The sequence below is a fragment of the Phoenix dactylifera genome, chromosome 1 (assembly GCF_009389715.1).
Source record: "Phoenix dactylifera cultivar Barhee BC4 chromosome 1, palm_55x_up_171113_PBpolish2nd_filt_p, whole genome shotgun sequence".
NCBI classification, from domain to species: domain Eukaryota; kingdom Viridiplantae; phylum Streptophyta; class Magnoliopsida; order Arecales; family Arecaceae; genus Phoenix; species Phoenix dactylifera.
Window position 1 is genome coordinate 5083414 of NC_052392.1, and position 21382 is coordinate 5104795.

The 21382-nt window shown below is 37.0% G+C and overlaps 1 protein-coding gene across 6 annotated transcripts; it reads right to left on the reverse strand.

Moving 5' to 3' along the window:
- Positions 1–4091: 4091 nt before the first annotated feature.
- On the reverse strand, positions 4092–21278 carry LOC120110203 (protein SUPPRESSOR OF FRI 4-like). Of its 6 annotated transcripts, XM_039124542.1 has the most exons (8): positions 20900–21278; positions 17494–17591; positions 13260–13386; positions 12690–13108; positions 5467–5624; positions 5318–5350; positions 5175–5238; positions 4098–4515 (listed from the first exon to the last, which is right to left on the reverse strand). In XM_039124542.1, exons 1-7 carry the CDS (start codon positions 21088–21090, stop codon positions 5221–5223), a joined length of 1044 nt encoding a protein of 347 aa, XP_038980470.1. In that variant the 5' UTR covers positions 21091–21278; the 3' UTR covers positions 4098–4515; positions 5175–5220. The 6 variants fall into 6 exon arrangements, 5 of the variants coding, with proteins under 5 accessions (XP_038980462.1, XP_038980470.1, XP_038980465.1 ...); XM_039124534.1 differs by lacking the exon at positions 5175–5238 and having other exon boundaries at positions 4092–4515; positions 5297–5350; XR_005510973.1 differs by having other exon boundaries at positions 4656–5350.
- Between the last annotated feature and the right edge of the window lie 104 nt (positions 21279–21382).

Consider the following 21382-nt stretch of genomic DNA (forward strand, 5'->3'; position numbering starts at 1 on the left):
TTTTTACTAGGGCGATCAGACCGGCTTTCGTTCTATGCCAATATCCGTTTCTATGCACTCTAAGCCAACATGTGAAAAAAAAACATTTATAGCCAAAAATTGAGTGCAATAACATATTTCTAAGCATTTATTCAAAAATAATACCAAAGCATTAACATCAAATATAATCGCATACAAGAATATTGTGCAATATAAACAAGCCCAACAATTTCTTAATAATATACATGCGCATAAAACAAAAGCCCATAAACAATTCCAAGCATTTAAAGAAATTAATCAATTTAAATACAATAAAGGAATTAATCATCAATTCAAATCTAAATGCGCATAAATTAAGCATTTTACCAAATATAAATGCTAATAATTTAACAATATTTAAATAAATAAATATTGCTTGCTCATACAATTTATCTATAATAGCCTAATGATTAAGGCTCTCAATAACTAATAAGAGCCAAATAAACGTCTATGCATTTTTCTTACCACATATGGTTATATAAATAAAAGACAGGTTATAAAATGCATTAATGGTCAACCCAATGGTAGTCACTCAAATTTGGCAGTAAATTGAATGAGTTAAAATCCATATAAGTTGCATATGCCATTTAAAAATGGATATTATTAGAGCATTTAATACAATTGAAAACTATTCAATGTTAAAAACATTTGCCTAGCAGCCTAATGGCTGCCAGGCTAAAATCTTTTGTGCAAGGGTTGGGGTTCGAGCCCTCACGCCTCCTCATGCCAACATTTCCAATTTTGCATTGTAAAGAGAAAAATTCGGCTGGGCTTCTTTAAAAGAATATTCTGGGCTATGGTTTAACTAAACAGAAATGGGCTTTGACAAAAAAAAAAAGAAAGAACCGAGTAGGGTTCCTAGCAGCCCAAACCAGACAAAATCCATTTTTTTTTATCAAAACTCCTGCTTTCTCTTCCGGTTGTGTAAGTCGGAAACACGTTCAGCAGACAGATCAGAAAAGAGTTTTCACGAAGGGTTGGGCTTTCCTTGCACACACAAGGCCTTCTGAAATGTTGTGATAACATAAAAGTGCCATACATATAGCGTCCAATCCAGTTTTCCACGAGCAAAGAACTAAGCAACCAAAGAATTACAACTGATTTTTTTTCTTCAGCCGCCTTTTTTTTAACAAAAAAAATGCCTTGCAAATCCGGCAGCAAAGATTAGAAAAAAAAAAATCAATTGCAATAGTGTAAACATGGAATCATTAGAGAAAAATTTTCGTCTAAATATCTCAATACCCAAAGAACACGAAAACAACCCAAATAGCTGTGATACCAATATTAAAGACTATATATACAAATGAATAACACATCAAAAATTTGTATACCTCACAATCGCGAAAATTTGATACTCCAGAGGTTGTTTCAAGTATTCCAATATTTGAGCCTCCATAATTTCTAACTCGGTGAAGAACGCACAACAAGAGTAACGTTCTAAATTCCACATCCTGAATTTTCCAACAAAAGAGAACACAATAGAATTTTTTTTTTAATGATTTGGTGCAGTTAAAACTAGGGAGGAGGGGGGCCTTATATAGGCCCCCAAAACCATAACTGATGGCCGGATTAAATCCGGCTATCAATGGCCATTTTTGGCCTTTTTGCCCAAAGGCAAAACGACATGTAAGCCAGGCGTTACTGCCAAGCCATAATAAGGGGGAGCGCCCAATGAGGGTGCCTTTCCTTTATTACACTAGGTATGTATCGTCTGGCCATATACTATATACTGGTAAATACGGTATTCTGAAAACTATATATCAATTTATCTAAAAGTGTGCATTAGGTCGCTGTAAGCTTATAGTATGTATTTGGAAGCCGACGAGTGTATATCATCTAGCCATAAAGTCTGTACTAGTAAACATCATATTCTCTAAACTATATAACAGTTTTGGAATGCTGAAAGTATGTTTGGAATGCTGGATAACAGTTTTGTCAGGTCTGTATAACTTGGTCATGTACTTGTATTTGTAAATACTATATTTTGGAAACTATGTATCAATTGATCTAGAAGTGTGTATTGAGTCGCTAAATGATTATTTTGCTAGGTGTATATCACTTGACCATATGTGAATACTATATTTTTGACGTCTTCACAAAGAAGTAGATTCACAGGAGGAGAAAAAAACTTCGAAATGAGAGGCCTCAGAGGAAGAAAAGAGAATGTGGGTGGACGACCCTTTTCACGCACGTGATTATTTTTGCTTCTTTGTTTTTTTTTTTTGAAGTTATAGAACTAACAGACTCTATTAGTAGGAGGAATCCTATTTCGATTTGACTTTTGAGTTCTCTTTAAGACAAAGAAAATATGGCAAAATAGAAAATTTGTCTTATAGGATATTTTCTGATGTACGCACTAGAGGATTTTTGTTGGGCAGGTACCATGGCCATGTTGCATTCCGTGACTTGGGTCATTGCTCAAACTGGCTCCAATGAGAAAATATTCTTTGTTAACATGAGACCATCGCTTCTTAGGTTGATAGTCTATCCACGAAACTCTTTTTCCTTCTTTTTTTTTTTTGATACATTGAAGGGGTTAGGAGCTCGGCCACGACCTAACAAACTGGCCACCCAAAGCATCTGCCTGGGCGAAAGTATTCAAATGAGAAGGGAAATCATTAAACAGCAGTCAGTACTCAGTAGGAATCATTTTTAGCAGCACACCCACCTCACCATTCACCTACTTGATTGGCTTCAAGCAAACATGAGATGCATAAAAGCTTCGCAGAGATGAAGACAAAACTTGAGTAATCATGGAGCATCAGAGAAGAAGAATGGTTCAGGCCAATGGCTGCAGTGACTCAATCTTTATGACCGCATTGGCCGGGATCCCCCTCGAGCCAAATGGAGGTATAGAACTGGCCCTTAACCGCAGACAAGCTATTTCTACAGTCTACACCTTCCCAAACTGTACCAAGCCCTGAGAAATCTCTGATGACATTAACCAACACCAGCTTTACCATGTTCCTCGAACGACCCATACATAAAAATCAACCTTCACCGTTCCCTCAGTGGGGGCATGCCAGGAGACCAAAAATGGACCCAGAGGATGAAGAGCTCGGAGAGTTAAAGGCTTCCGAGTGTATAGAATCGGATACAAGATTAATTTAGCTGTTAACCATCAAGAAACTTTGAAGAAAGGGAGGGATTGCCCACAAATTCTACTGCAAGGAGATGCCAATACCTGCTGCAATGCCCACAAAGTCTACTTCTTGGTATTGGAGCTCCGGTTGTTGCTTCCCCAGGTCACCAGCACGAACTTGGCACCATATATAAGAAACCTGACGCCTGATCTTAGAAGCAGACCAAGTAGGCGTATAACAAATCCAACCATCAAAGCAATATCTCTTGTTTACCATCCTTGACCAAGGAGATTGTGGATGCAAGACAAGGTTTCCTGCTGCTTTTACCATTAAAGCCATGCGCCGATGACATGGAGCTGAATGACTAGACCTCCACTTGATCTGAGGTTGACAGAGATGATCCGAAGAAACCAAATGCATATTTCTTCACTGGTGTAGAACCGCCACCCCTAAGAAAATTCTTAAGCATACTTTCAAGCTTCTCAAGGAGCTTCACTGGATTACTTCTACCTGCTGAAGGTAATTCCTTCTTCTATTTCCATGCTTGTAACCGGCCCTCCACCCTATCAATCAGTTGGTGGGAATCATGAAAGTGGAGGCCTTTGTTGCCAGAGGTGAATCCAATTAACTCCAGGGTTCGGTTTCAATCTGAATTCCTTGCATTCTGCTTATCTTCCTCCATCTAGCCGTAGGGACTGATGGACTGACTAGACAGCACATAAAAGATTCGTGTATCAGGATTCAGGAATCATATCAGGCAACCACACACAAAGAAGAGTAGTCCCTCATAGCAGTGCTCAGACAAAAGATATATAAAGAAATCGTTGAGCACAAAATTTATATAGAAGGGAGTGTTGTTTTATGCACCAATATCGAGTGCAAGCATCCAACAGACCTCAATAGAAGTATGCAAAGACTGGAGGTTACAAGTACCGATATAACAGTTTTATAAGCTTTACTCAATCAGAACAGGGCATGAGTCTTATTTGCTCATACTAAGGGACATCAACAAATATATTCGAATGTGTGTATAGCATATGAAATTCAAATTAGTGTCAATACCATACATGAAGAAGGATCCCTAACAGAAAACAACAATAGTTAGTTTCTCATAATGGTGAGAACCTCTGCTCCTAGCTAATTAAAAAGAAAGAATCATTGTAGAACTCCCCACACATATACGGATTGAATAAACTCAACAAGATGGCAGCCTTCCACTTTCAAAAAGAAAACACCTGGCTATCTGATGACCAGTGCCTCCCAAGAGTTTAAAATTTTCAAGGGATTTTATCTAGAACGGAATGCTTTGATGGGATCTGGCTGACCAGCTTCAGAATGACCACTAGAATGCCATACGACCAGCAAGTCTGCTTTCAGATATCCTTCTGTCTATGGCTGCATCAATAGAGTTCATCTGTAAAATCAGTAGCACCAACAAAGCAATTAGATAGGTACTGTGATCGGTGCCTATTCAACAGATTAGAATGATTTTTTCAAGCTCATTATCTAACTAATGCAAGAGGTAGCAAATTTGCTGGCAGAATGAAAGCTGACCTGTACAAAACTTTCGTCGCACACCGTGATCAAAAACAGATAACAAGATATGCTATGAATTGACAAAAGCTTGCCGGCATATATTCTTGTACCACCCAAACCCCCACGCTTGTTAAGAAGCAATAGGGAGAATGAATACCAAAATAAATAATAAAAATTTCAATTAAAGCACAATACATACACATTTTCGCATGGCCGTTGATAGGTTGCGAAGGCCCCAGTCATTTGCAGCACAAGCTTGTCAGATTTGTAACACTAACTAGAAGCAAAAATAACATAAAATACCTACCGGACCTTGATACCTCAACAATGGCAGTTTGCAATCAAAGCAGAGGATGGGAATAAAAGATCAAACAAATTTCCCATCAACCACACGTTTAAACAACAATATGGAAAGACCATTTGGCCAATATTCATAAATTGCAAAGGGCTTTACTACTTACTACTTATTTTACAGACTAAATGCTCTAATCATTTCATTGTAGTACCTAGATTGGCATAAACAAATCACAGAAGTACCTTATAGTAGTACCAAAGAAAACCTCGGAAAGCAATAATAAATTGTCTATCCATCCAATTGCAACTGCAAACCAGTTTGCACATCCATCAGAACGAATAAACAAATGACATTTATAACTTACCTGGCTAGTTTCATCATGCACCTGATACTTTGGCAGAGACATTCTCCTTTCCTCCTGGACAGCGTGCATATATTAGAAACAATCATAAAGTAATACATAATATTATAGCTTTGAATGATAGGAATAAAAACAAAAGTCAACCAGAAACTGATATAAGTGAAAAAGCTAACCATGGACATTGCCTCATCATCCCAAACCAAGTATACTTCGTTAGTAGCTGGTTGGGTGGCAGGGCCTTTATTAGATATCACAGGCGGAGGGCCAATCGAGGGCCCACCTGTGTTAGGCCCAGAAGCGTACATATGTGAAACTGTGTAGGGCGCACCACCTAGAGCAAGGAAGACAAAGCATAATTAGCCACATCAGTAAGGATGTAATCTAGCTTCACAGATACCTGAAGATTTCTGGAGCAAGGAGTTATAATTCAGGGTTATAGATACTAGTGAGGTGGCGATCCACCCCACTGTCCCAAGTGTCGGGACAAGGCACCATCCCAACTGTCAGCATAGGAATGCACATCCACCATCCCACATGTCAATACACGGGGTGTTTCCATGAAAATATCGGGATAGCCCTGTTCCTTAGTATTTAAACCTTAAGTTACATAGCATCACCCTTTATGTACAGAAGAGATCAAGGACTTCCATAGGACGTAAAAAGTGAGACAAAATATCACATATCAAAATAATTTACAAACTTTCTGGAACATAACCACAACATTTGAAGGGTTGATGAATATATACTATGGAAGCATTAACAATGCAGTTAACAGGGATTCTAACTTGCATAAATGCCGATGAATCAGTCATAGCATTCATTACATCAAATATATTTGACATGTGAGATAAACATTTCAAGAATATTAATGAAAGTTTACATATTTCCCAATACATCAGTGGGGAAAAAGCAAACATGACGATGTCAAGGCACAAGCCTAGATCATGTGCCTTACAGTTTAACCATAGACTCATAATTTTAACGAAGAAAAGAACTTCATGAATAAAAATGCAGAGAGAACAGTTAACAGCAGAACCATTCCATGAGCAATTCTTCACCTTACTCTGTCATGTCATTCCTCGATCTCAATTATTATCCTATGTATAAAAGAATTCCTCATCTTCAAACAGTCTATAATTATTTGAAATGCAAGCCTCCATTTGACCAAGTGGACTGTGATGAACCACAAAATACTTTCTCTGAGGGTCTATGGTACAGTTACAATCATTAAAGATTACACACAATGGTTATCATCAAACATGGATATCATTTCAAACAGATTATTTTTTTTTTATTTTTTTTCCTTTGGGCCAAACAAAAGTTCAAACCATCATGAACTAAATTCCTACAGCTGTTCAATCTATGAAAAGTTCACTATTTTTCTCAGCTCACAATTTCCATTAACAGCATATTTGAAATTATCTTCATAGCAATTAATGCACTTCACGGATTTTCTTCAGGACCCTAAACATAGCCAAAAAGTCTTTCCAAGTAAGTAAAAAATACTGAATAAAAGTAGGGGGAACTTCAGATTGGAAAAGCAAAATTTTCAGAAAATTCCTAGCACGTAAGGAATTCGTGACTAAGCCTATGCTATCATCCATAATTTCTACACCATGAGGAAAAAGCTGCATACAATTATGACAACCTCATCAGCAATGTTAAAATCCTACCACATCAAGAAGATACAATGGAGTTTGATTGAGTTCACTTCAGAGAGTAAATAACAACATCAAGATGACCTACAATCGCCTGATAAAAGAGCAAGTCTTGATGACAGAAGGGTGTAGCATCTCATGCATAAAGCTGATAAATCATTGGAACCCTTCTTTATCACAAACTGGTATAGAAAATGATATGATGATTATTTAGAGTCTAAGAAGTGACTAATGCATCAGACATCTGATGAGGAAATTTGTCTTATACCTACTTTGCTTTTAAATACAATCTGCCACTTGCCACCTTCTCAACCTGATATTGAAAGCTAAAACATCCATGGGCATCATGAGGGGATTTTTCATTGAGAAGTGATCAGGTTTCTGAATCAACTGCATAAGTACCGTTCAGAGCTTGTTTTAAAGATCAATGAGTGCTTTATAGTGTGGCTTGAATGCATTGTATCCGCTCTTCATTCATATGACTGCAATCAACTTGAGTACCGCTCCCTTGCAACTCTATAAATGCTCAATGCTCCATGTCCAATTCATCCAGATCAATTACATCACCACGACAAATAGTAGAAAAGCAACTGCCGAAACTAAATTTATCATCAACCCAGAATTAAAGATGTTAACATTTTACTCCTTACAAGTCCATCATGCCACTTACACCATTACAAGTTCATCACACTAACTAGCATATACGTTCTTCAGATAAATGTCACAAAATCCACACAATTTGGCAAAGAAGACTTTTTAAGGCGATCCATTCCATGCTATCATCATCATGAATTATGTGCTACTAAGAGTGTCCTCCCATACGCAGACTACAAAGATAGGACACAAGATCTCGCTATAGCTCATCTCAATAAAGCATCAAGTGCAAATGGAAAATGCCAATTTCTACATGCTCCCATCTCCAGACAAGAAATGTCTTTTACATTGAAAAGAATATATTTTCATTGTCAACACATATATGATCAAAAATCTTTTTCATGAAAATTTTTGACTTACAAGATACAAATCCAAATAGTACTCTCGATGCTCTTCAATATAAAGTTATTTATGACATAAGAATAAAATTTATATCCAATTCTTGAAACATGGTAACCATATGCCAATTTCACATTGCTAATCCTACAAGGGTATGCTTGGGAGCATGGAAAAGACTTTTGAAAACTAACTTTTTGGGAAAATTGAGCTTCTCACCTGTCCAGATGGCAGGAAATTAAAGTAATATAGAAGTAGGTTTCCAACTTAGCTAGATATTTTTCCCCTTTTTCCTTGGAAAACTTTTTACAGAAGTAGGTTTTCCAAATTTGCAAGTTTTTCTCCTTTTCGTTGGAAAACCTTTTCATTTCCTTTTGCTTTTCCACATTTTAACAAACTCCATACAACCAAACAAACCCTTATTTTGTAGATAAAAGATGCCGTTTTCTAGTGCTCCATGATCACATCTCCAAGCAGAAAAGAAAATCCTTCAGCATCTATGATAAACAATCCATTTGGGACATCTTTTACCACACAGAACCAAAGGACCATTAACTTGTCTGACCCTAAAGACAGATACTTCTCTTCTAGCCACAACAGCAGCAATGGCTTCGACGAATAGTACTATAATCCAACTGCATATATTTACTTCAACCAACATTTGGCACTATAGAAATTGAAGTTCCTCAGATAACGAATCAGAAGCTATTTCTTCAGGAACACAAAGCATACCAACATAAGATGCCATTTGTTTAGGATATGACGGCCAATGAAATGTTGGATATAATGCCCTAAGAAAGCCATCTAAGATGCCTGTGTAGAGATAAAAATGGGAATAAGCTAGACTGTGGATGCAGAATTTTCAAGTCAGGCTGGACCTAAAAGTTAGGACCCAATAGATTCTAGGCTGGTTGGGCAACTGTTGGCACAAACCAAGCCTGACCTAGAGACCAAACCTATTAAATAATATTACACACACTACATATGTATATATGAATACATGTATATATGTATTGTGTTAAATTTATACAAGATATCCTATGAATCCATCAATTTTTTATGCATGGCCAAGGTCACAAATACCCAGACAAAAGATAAAATCCAAACCCCTAGACTCCATTTTCTATCTTTATATCAAGTCCCTTACTCTGGTTTACTGCTCTTGCCTCACAGCATCAAAGACTTCACTTTGCTACTCTTCTTGCTGGCCTTGACCTGTTGCCCTCTTCTCTACTCCACTTGACACTGATGACATTATCCCCTATGATGATTTGTGGAAAACTAGGGACCCTCCCATCTATTGATCTGTGATAGCCTTAGCCTCTTCTTCCTTGATCCTTAGTGGTCTCAGCCTCCTCACCTTGCCGATTTGCGGCAACCTCTACCTCCTCTAAAATGATCTATTGTGCCCTCGAATCCTCTCAACTATCAATCCAAAGAGGTCTTGACCATCTCCCATCAGACATTTCACTTCTCTCCAACCTTCCAATATGACCTTAACCTCCTTCAAATATCCTGTTGTTCCCTTGTGATGACCTTGGCCTCCCCCCCCCCCCCCCCCCCCCCCCCCGAAAAGCATTCTTCTTCCAAATCAGCTTTAGGTCGAACCATGTTAATAGCCTGCAAGTTTGTGGAGTTGGACCCTTTTGGGCCTTAGGCTAGGGCTTGGGTCCAGCTAGACTCAGGCCCAGCCTTCCAGGGAGATTTTGCATCTAGGTCCATATGAAGATTGAATAAACCATTAATGCTAAGGGCACATCTTGTGTTGCTTAGAAAATGTCTTTTCTGCAGTTTTTAAAGTAAAAAAGATACTTCCTAAAAGTATAAGCCATTGGTAATATTATTTGTTAACTGCTTCAACAAGCAATAGAAGTCAAGGAAACACCTACAAGAGAAGCTAGAAAAACTAGCTTCTAGCTTCTTTGCTTGTGAGGAGGTTACTTGTCAACCATCTTGTATAAAATATAATTACTAAATGCCAAAAATATATCAAAAAATACTTATTATTAAAGAATGTGGTTTCTGAGAATAACCTTTTAGAAAGCAGAAGCAACACCAAACGCGCACCCTTAGGCGTAGGAAAGGAGTGGCTTAGTCCATACCATCCCATTTCTAGCCCTACGAGATACCTTTGCAAGGCATTAATCAGATCATTTTTCTTTATCGTGCATATTCAGGTGTTATTTATAGTAGAATGAAATGGCTGGTGTGGATAAATACATAATAATTATATAGGCATTTTTTTAAAAAATAGGTTTTTTTAGATAATTGAGTGAAAGCTAAACTTCTAGCTATCTGTTCCTTCAAAAAGTCACAACTAGGGATGATGATAGGAGACAGTTGAACCATCACATGATACGCATAATAGTTGGGGACAATGTTGTAGTACCACTTTGAAAACTCAAGGGACTCAAAAGATGGGACAGGTTCGGTCAAGTGTTAATTGATAGCATACCTTATAGCACACCTAAAGTTGTTTTGGCTTATTATGAAATTTGCGTTCCATTTATGTCAAAATCCTACAATGGGCACACAAAGGCAAACTCATTGGACTACCAAGGAGGGCTGTATAGCTGCTAACAGAATCTATTTATTAGACAAGAGATCATGAGATTTGTTTGGGCCCTCATTTGAAGCACCTCACTTGTGTGTATTACAGGGCTGTGCATCTCAATCCTAATCACATCCCTTCTCTTGATCCTAACTAGATTAGAAATGGAATGCAGCTGTCAACTCAAATATTGTTCCTCACTCCTAATAAATTTAGCAGGGGAGTAAGCTTATAGGGATCAAACCTCCTCTCTCCTCTAGTTCTCTATTTAGCTCTCTCCTCTCTTTTGTTCTATCTTGAAATTCTTTAGTTCTAAGTCTCAGCGAAAGCCTAAAAGGCAGCTGCCTGGGTGAAGCAAATCCAATCAAGAATCTAATCGCAATAAAGGAATTAGAGACCATGACCCTTCACTCCGAAAATGAAGTTGCTGAGATCATCATCAACATATGTTGAACGGACAAAAGCTGTTAGATAAAACCCCTTATTCTTGTAAGTGATTTTCTACAAGAAATTTTTGCATGCAATTGGTTGGTTGATCTTAGGTGACTTGTTTCAAGCTGAAGATTTTGTGAAATTGCTCTTACAAACATCAATAGTTAAGTGAGAAAACAATACACATAAAAATTCCATGTTTGTTTTTTATTAAGACTCTCCACAGGTAATCTTGAGTGGCTAAATGCATGCCTGTCCTCCCCTCTAAACTATACTAAAATATGTTATGTGCAATGCACATGGTATTTAGATGGACATATTCCCAAGTGGAGCTTCAAACATCGCTTGGGAGTTTGCTTATGATAGTAGTTATACACCCTCTTAATGAGAATCGCATAACTTTGTATTTACTTAAAAGAATGGAAGACTAAAAGGAAAAGAAGCACATAAGATTAAATGAGGGATATACCTTCTATCACATCTACTCCATATAATTTTGATTGGTGCGATTATAGGGATTGTCCATCAAATGCGAAACAAAAGTGTGAATTGCACATGCCAAATATTAGTATAAACATAACAACTTTAACAATTCTACTTCAAGAGAAGGATATTTGTAAATATCCAAAAGATTACCTTCATATATTTCCATCAACATATCATGATAATAAGGTAAAATTGTTTCAAAAATGTTTATTATCTTGTAGTTGTATGTTTATAACAATTCTACTTCAAGAGAAGGATATTTGTAAATATTCAAAAGATTACCTTCGTATATTTCCATCAACATATCATGATAATAAGGTAAAATTGTTTCAAAAATGTTTATTATCTTGTAGTTGCATGTTTATAATAAAGAATATGTTTGCTATATATTTATCCCGTTATTTGCTTGATACTTCTTGATTTTTATTATCTTACAAAATCCCCAAAAATATTAGACTCAATGCCTAGTGTTTCCTTACAATATTGCCAAGCGGTACTTCAAACTAACAAAGGCATGATACATAACACTTTTCACAATTGTGAAATCAATTATATAGAAGTCTATCAAACTGATATGAAATTTAAAAGCAAAGATACTAGAAAAGATATTGCATCCATAATCCTGTATGGAAAATCATATAACTTTACAAAACTAAGTAATATATGATGGCATAAAATAGTTAATCAAGATACACTCACAAGTCAGGTAGATTAGTTGATCAAAACAATTACATTGACAAACAGAGTGAAACCTAGAATCAGTTAAAGAAATCATCAAAATCAAGAAATATATATCTAGTATTTCTAACCTTTCAATTCATTGTACGGCCACCAATAAGATGTTTTAGAATCTCATGTTATTTAAGAACCTCAATTACAAAATTTGATCATCAAAAAATATTATTAGCATATGAATCATGACATTGGATCTTGCACGTGACCATAGCACAACAACAATAACAAGCAGGCAGCAATAAAAGAAAAAAAATCATTTTAAAAGTAAAATATCTTATATATGGCGCTCAACATATAACGATGGCTAATAATAGCTGCTGATGCTGCCAATAAGAATAAGTGCCAACTGAGATGAACAATCTTTTAGTTATTAGAAATCTGCCAGCAATTTTTTGAAGCTGATATTCATCAGGATTAGTAACAGAAGCATTTCAATAAATCTGATATTAGGGGAGGGTAAACTGTGCAATCAGATACTATCAAACAAAATTACCAGACTCTGCAGAAATATACATGTATTAAAAACGAGATTTTTTTTTTTTACCTTGATTGCTTTGGGCAGGGTATCCACTTGTTGCAGGGGTGTTGGATATAGAATTCAAGTCAGCTGCACCCTTGTACACTGTGGGAGAGCTTGATGCAATTGTTGCAGGCAGTGTACTTGCCAGAAAAGGGGAACTTTGGGCAGGTATACTACTAGTACTAGTGATAGGAAACAATGGTTGGGATACTGAAGGCGGTGTGGAAGATGGCAGACCAGGTGGACCAACTTGGAATGATGACTGAAGTCCAGGAGCAGTAGTGGATGTCAAAGGAGTCACATTCTGAATAGGAAACAAGGGTTGTGGTGGCAGTACTGTCGGTGCAGAAGGAATTGGAATTGGTGGCTGTGGTGGATACCAAGACTGTGCCCGAGGTGGAGCTGGCCAACTAGGACGCTGCATCGGCAATGCCGGATTGTAGCTAGTCAAAAAGATGCAAATGAAATGTAAGAACATGTGTAACATCAACAAAAAAAAGGACAGAAGGAAAAAAGGCAGGCTGATCCATAAACATTCATGAAAATAGAAGGAAAGTACTCTCTTAAAATAAGCAACAGATAATGAGGTCATACACTGGTGGCACTGCACCATAAGTTGGTGCTGCTGGAAATCCAACACCTAAAGGACCAGGTAACACACCACTGACAGGTAAATTAGATGGTACTTCCACTTTGGCTACCTTTGCTGAGGTTTCCTCATCTGCATGGTAACAAATGGTCAAGTCAAGAAAAACAGAGTGGGGTGCAGGGGGCGTATAAGCAAGTTTTATACCTCATTAGGTCTTCATAAGCAAATCATTAACTATAGATGTGGATAAAAAAACATTTTTAACAAATTAAGGGAACATGTCTAACTAAAGAGAATATGTCTAACTTATACTGCACAGATAGCCAGATGCAATAAACTGGAAGATAAATATTTTAACAACATTCTGAACACAATTCATTGAACTGCTCTGGATTGCAAGGGCACAATATTAAACAAAAGACACAGGAACTTTATAAATTTCAGGTGTTGCAGTCAAAGCCTTTTCTTAACCTGTTCTCGTGAGACTAAAGTTTATGCTCAGATCAGATAGCCTCTAGATTGACAAATTCATAAAAAACAGGTGAAAGCTTCCTGAGCTGTCCAAAACATTCAACTGGATGCAACATCGATAACCTTCTCAATAGGATAGGTAATTCTCGTTTTAGTATAAAAAAAGGAAAAATATAATAGATACAATTGTTCAAAAATGGAATCCACTCACATATACACAAAAGGAAAAAGATGTTATGCATGCATTAGTTAACAAATGAATTCCAATAAGATAAGTAATTGTATTTAACCAACTTACATGTGATTCAATTATTTCTCATCTTTCTATATACTTTTTCAACTGCTTAGCCGTTTAATGATCTATTTAACGTAAAAAAAACTTTGTAAGCATTTAAGGATTGGAAAGCATTTAATAACCATTTAAACATTTTAAGCACCTTGCTATCACCAACGTAAGATATAGTTTAGTTGTATCATTTATGCATTCAATGAAACCATACCAGAGGAAAGCCATCACTTTTTAGACCTCTCCGAAGCTCTAAGGCACTGCCATGAAGTGTATGGTATCTTGAGAATTAAGACGGTAAGTAATGAATCGAATGACAGAATCAAGAATAACATGGGTACTCGAACCGCCTAAATAATCAATTGAATGTATATAACATCTTAAAGCCCAACACTTGAACACTACCACAAATTGGAAACCTTGGAGATTCAAGCAACACTATTGCAAACTCTTTGAATGTTCCATCAACTTGCATAAGGCACTTCCAACATTAGAAGAGATGAACCTTGTCCAATTTCAACCAACCAATAATGATCATGGAAGAAAATTGCTCTCTCTTAGAAAAGAAGGGATCTCTCTGTCGAGAGGCCATAGAAATAGATCCAGCACAAAATCATGAATTCCATACTTGACATGCATGACTGATCCATTCTCAATATAATTGTGGATGAACATATAGACAAATCAGGCTGCAGGCATTCAAGCAGAGACAACTTATTTGAAGCAAATGAAAAGACGGATTTCATCTGACTAAATTTATGGCAGTAAAGCTAGACGGGTTTCTCCCACATTGCCTTAATAAGCTTGTTAAACTAGGTCCTCTCCATCACTTTTAGAATATGAACACACTTAGGTCAAAACAGCCTGTTAGCCCGACCTGAGGATGACCAAATGAGATTTGAAAACCTAGTTCGGTCAATACGAGTGAGTAAGGCAACTAGAAAGGGAAGAAAAGGAAAGGGCGGGGAGAGGGAGACCTTGATACAGCATTTCATCCTTGTCCTTCACAACCACCATACTGTTCCTCTCCTCCCTAGTAACACCCTCGCCTCCACCTCCAACATTACCTTCCAATTGTCAAAAGCCATCATGCCTCCCATCTAATCCCAACCAAACCCAGAACCTTAGCAAGCAATGAATTCGACTGTTAAAAAGTCCAGAATCGGGGAGCAGAACATCGGAGACTGGGAGGGGGCAAAAAAGGCAAAGGGCCCAGGGTGAGAGGTTGGGTGATGGGAGTACATGGGCCTATTCCAATCAGTAGTCAGCATCATACATGTTGCTGCTCAAACCCACTTAAATACAGCATGGGCTGCCATACACCGTACTTGGCACAATATGGTCAAAATACACCAACATAGTTCATATGCCATGACACATCAGCTGGCATGGACACCAACATGACCCCTAAGGCAGATAAGGGAATAGAGTTTTTTTCTTATAAAATTCTCATTACATCTAAAATTATTCTTAAATTAGAATTTTTTAAAATTCTAATTGTATTATAAACTGGATCCGACTCAAATTAACACAAGTTTGTCTAACATACATTTTCATCTTCTTGACTAACTATTATTCGAGTTACATTTATGTTGAGCATTTCAAATCTGACAAAAACTTAACCTTGTTCGAACTGAATCTATAATAAAAATTGACCATAATGAATGCAGCAACATGAATGCTTTAAGTGTAAGTTAACTAGCATGCCACTCAACAGATTTCAATAAAAATTAGTACTTTCGAGCATGTAAAATAACTTATGTTTTCATAGAAATTTATAAAGGATTATTGTTCGTACCAAATAGCTTTATCTCAAACATTTATTTGCAGTGGAAATTGAAGTTGCTCACAAACTTCAGGAATTTTGCTCAATAAATAAGCAGATCAATGAATTCTTTTCATCAATGTTTATAGTAGTCATCCAACAATGCCGGATAAAGTCTTTAACAAAATAAGCATCAACTTTATAACTTAGGGTTTTTTTTCATAAATACCCTTCTAAAAATTCAAATTGGCGTGAATATCCTTTTAAAATTTATATTTATTTCTGTACCTTCATAAAACACTGTTTTTGCACAAATGCCCTAATATAACGATTCTTCTAATACCGTTAATGAAAAGCATATTTATTTTAATTAAAAATAAAATAAAATTTTGAAATTACTTTTTTGTCTCCATCGCGATTTGCTCGCGATCGCAATCACCTTCTTCCCCCGGCTATCACGGTCGCAATCCTTCTTCCCCCTATTGCGATCGTGATCCTATCGCGATTGCCTCCTTCCCCCCGCGCGGTCGTGATCCTTCTTTCCCCTACTATTGCGATTGCGATCGCGATCATGCTCGCGATCGCGATCCCATTGGCAATCGGGCTCGCGGTAGCGATAGCGATCCCATTGGCAATCGGGCTCGCGGTAGCGATCGTGATCCCACAGGCAATCGGGCTCGCGATCACCTTCTTACCCAGCAATGCCCTATGATCCCTGAAACAGCAGTATTCGACGATAAAAAAAAATCCTCGCTACTTCCAAATCTCCTCTCCCGAATCTAGTCGTGGACTCGATCGATCTTCTAAATCTCTCCTCTCTATTTATATCTTGGCCGCAGAAGCTAGTCCGGAGATCAATCGCTAGACTCCAGATAGTGTTCATCTTAAAGAGGTATTTCAATGTCATCCTATGATGTACTAATTCATCCTACTTGTGTAGAAGCATAAATGCATGACTCTAACGGCTATAACAGTAATTAATAAATGTGAAATTCTGAAGGCTATAATATTAACTAATAAATACAGAATTTGAAGGTTATTACATTAATTAATGTGTCTAAATTCTTTCCATCTACTAAATTTTTTTTTGCATATATACCCTCCTAAATATGTAAAATTGCATGACTATTCTTATAAAGTTGCTATTTGCTTGTATACCCTTATAAATGTTTCTTTTTACACATCTATCCATTAAGAATATTTTAATCACTTTAATTTGAAACCGTTAATTTTTTAATGGCGTTAGATGGCATGGATATATGTGCAAAAACAAGGATAAAAAAGGGTAGAATAGCAAAACAAGTGTTTTATGAGGGTATACATGCAAATATCAATTTTGTGGGAGGGAGGGTATTCATGCAAAATTCGATATTTAGGAGAGTATTCATGCAAAAAAATCCTATAACTTAACATCGTTGTCAGGATCCCATAACAGCTCATACCTATCTTCAAGGGTAGAGGGGATATGCCTAAGAAAGCTAGACAGACAATTATGATATCTGTATATACAAAATAAAACAAGAACACAAATTATAAGCACTCATGCAAAGGTTAATTAGATTTGCGATACCATGATTAATAAATGCAAAGCCATATGCTTATGGATCGCAAGAAAATTATGCAAAGGAAATGGCAAAAAAAATATTGCCCCAACACCTAAAAAAGGAAGCAATTGGTATATTTATTTATCAGCAGAAAGCAAGCAAGCAGGCATTACCTTCTCCATAATGAGCTGCTAAGATTTCAGGAGGAATTCCTTGCATTCCAAAAATCTCAATATCTGTTGATTCTCTATCCGGTTTAGCATTAGGAACTCTGGAAAAAGGAATTTTAAAATATGAAGCATCAACTGTAGTTGAAACTAGGACATAAGTAACACATACAAAAAAACCAAAATCATGATTAACATAAAAATAAATCCATTATCATAAATTCAACATTTTCTAAAAAAATTTAAACCATTAAAATCACACAGTTTTCATGGTTCAAAATTTAAATGGAAAACATTAGGGAACAAGAGAACCACATAACAACATACGAAAAGTTGATGAAGCATAGATCTTTAACTAAACCAAAAACTTTTGCGATACAATCTAATGTCTTGGTGTATTTTGTTGCTTAACCTTTTAGAGATACCTTAAAATCCATAATTACTTTATTGGAATTGATCCAACTATATGATGTAACACTCAACGCTAGCTTTCCAATATCAGATGCATATGGAAAATGAGCAAAAAGAGAATCAAAATTAGTTGACATCACCAAATGACTATATTTCGATTAGCAATGAAGCATCAATCTCTGGTGTGCATTTTGCTGGAGCATGACTACATTGAATAAGTCACGTGATTAGGGTTTGTTAAACAAACAAGCTGTTTGTGTATAGCTGAGGTTCAGCTTGAAATTCAACTGGATTTTGGCTTGTTATGCTAGTAAACAAGCTGAACACAAGTTGGAAATATAATTGAGTTAAACACAAGCTATGCTAGGTCACTCTTTGTGCATCTCAATATAACACAAAATATAAAAATAAGTAATATTTATTTTCATTATTATAAACAAAATTTATCTTTAAAATTTACTAATAATAATAACTTTTGTTTAAATAAGCATCCACAATAATCATTATAGCCACCAGATCAAGATCTAATAACTTAAATGAAATAAATCTTTTTTGACTCACTGGTGCCATGAATCCCTAATTTCATGAACCACTCTTCCAAGATGGTTATGGCGCCTCTCCTTTCCCTTTCGTTCTTACTCTTGATTCACTTTTTATATTCATTATGGTGCCTCACCACTCCATTCTCTTCACCTTATCCTCTCGCCATCTTCTCTCAAATCCTAAAAGCCCGTCCATAATACCAATTCCTCAAGCCTCAAAGGTGTTTAACTCCCTCTTCTCCTTGAAGACAATAATGATGACCAAAGTGAGGTTGAAAACAATATTTAGCGGGGAAATTGGCCATCATGACTATTGATGATGATAGGACTTCTAAGGCCGACATCCAGTCAATCCAGTGAGCCAACAAGTTTGGGCTCCTTGAGCTTATTCTAGCAAATCTAACAAGGCAGCAAGCTGACTCTGAGCTAGCTTGATTATAAATGAACCAAGCTCAAGTTAGGCACCTTGTCTCATAACTAGCTTGAGTGAGCTTGAACTAATACTAGCTCGGTCAAATTCTGCTCAGTTACACCCCTATATTTACTGTTGTTCCAATGTCCTTAGCTCACATTCCACTACAACATCCTTGGATGGTCAAACATGACTCAAGTTGAAGCACTCAAGACTAGAACAACGGATGATATTAAGAAAAGATAGAATATTGGAACACTATCCAATGTTGAGACATGTTTGGCAACCCAAACAAGCTCTAGGATGAGCCAATAAGTAGTCGAAGCAATTAATGGGACCAAATTTTTAGAGCTTCAAGGTTGTTGGTTACTTGTTTTCAATTTAATAAGTTTTGATTTCAGTTTTTAGTTGTTATTTTCTGTAGTGAGACTCAAAGATGAGCAATCCATTCCTCTTGAGTGTTCGTAAAAGTCTTTCCCCCTCCTTTCTTTCTCCAAGACATCAAAGGGAAGGTGCTACTAAATAGCATTTTCTAAATAAGTTGATGTGTTTTAAGCAGGTTTTCCTATTTATTGAGTCCAATGTGGTGTATGAAAGAGAAGTTGTTTGCTGACCAAACAGATTGAGGTCTTCTTCTCTTCTCTTGAGCATAGTGGCTCATCTTTCTTCCTGTTTGTCCTAAAATCTGCAAAAATTCCTCACTCCTCTCCACTTTTCTCTCTTTCCACATAGATTTTTTAATCCTTGGGGATTCTGTTGCAGCAGTTTGTGGTTGAATTGATTTCATTTTCAGGTCTTAAATTACTATAGCCCAGTATAACCCTAAATCTAGTGCTATTCTTCAAGGGACTATATCAAGGTTGGTATTAGAACCATCCCATCCAGCAGATCATGCTTCAATTTGACAATTGTGCCTTGATTGACAAGAGATCCAAAACAACCACTTATTAAATCTCTGCTAAATATCGACAAAAAGCTTCCTCAAATAGAAACATGTGTTACAGACTCTTGCATACTAAACTCATCCCACACGTTTTACTCTATGCTTATATCCCAGCATTATTATCCAGATAGTAAAGCCAGTTTAACTGGTTAAACAGTGTTGTAGCCTCACGTATTATCATGCAATATGAAAGAAAGTTCGCTGCCATTTTCATCAATCATTCTGATTATGATGTTAATTTTTTTAAAGCTTTTACCAATCCATGATAATACAAAAATAATAGAAAAAATATTCTATCCATGATCAGTAAGAAAAGTAAGTGATAATTAAAAAAAGCAAGGTGTCCCAGCATAAGATCGAAAGATGCAGCAAGAAAGGCCCCCTCCACCTTCCCCTCCCCCATCGGAAAGAAAAGGAAAAAGAAGAAGAAGAAGAAGTAGTAGTTATCATGCAATATGAAGAAAGTTCTCTGCTATTTCCATCAACCATTCTGATGAGATGTTAGAACTTTTTTACCAATCCATGACAATACAAATATAATAGCAAAAACATTCTATCCATGATCAGAAAGAAAAGTAAGTGATAATTAAAAAAAAGAAGCAAAGTCTCTCAGCATAAGATCAAAAGATGCAACAAGAAAGCCCCCCTCCCCAAGGAGAAGGAAAACAACACAGCACGACATGCACAAAACAAAGCACCGTCCGTGTTCTGCAACATAGGGGTAAAATTTGAGGCAACCCTCGGCAGTTTGGTTCATCTATATTGGGTTGGTATAATTAACATCACCATAAAAGCTACAAGATCAAGCTTGAATCAAAGAACATCAAAAACTTGTTGTCCAGCTAGGGTTCATCTTTTTCTCTTGCGGAACTTTGTATGCGCTTGAGGACATTAAAAATACCAAATCCAATGAAAAACACTAGTTTCTGACCCAGTTGAAACTTTTCAACAAGAAAAACACACATCACCAACAATCCGTTTAGATCATCACCTATCAATTTCCAGGGAGCCCGCCACTAATAGCTCAATAAACCAAAAAAAAAAAAAAAAATCGAAGATATAGAACCAGATCGAGAGAAAATGCAGGGGTTTCTTTCTCCTTACTTCGTGACAGTCTCCTTGTGGACCTGGAGAACGTGGATAGACATCCCCCCGGCGGTGGAGAGCTTCTTGTGGCAAACGTGGCACTTGAAGTGTTTCGCCTTCTGGTGCTGCACCAGGATCTTCTCGTCGTCAAATTCCCGGTCGCAGTAGTAGCACCATACCTTCGACGTCCTCTTCTTCTTCTTCCCCATCCCCTCTCCTCCCCAAAAGACGATCGAACTTTAGGATTAGGGTTAGGGTTTCTCCCCTCCGTCTTCTCCTTCCTTCGATCCCGACGCCGGAGAGAGGGCGAGGGTTACGATTAGGGTTAGGGTTTTGGATATCGCCTCCTCGAGCCGATCTGGAGAGGAGAGCCGAGCGGACCTTTGTTTCTCGCCCTCGACGCGGCGAGCGTTTTTATTAGAGCGGTCTTGGTATATTGACAGACACCCACGCACAGAAACATACCAATAAGAAGATGACAACTCATCACGTAGTTGTCCG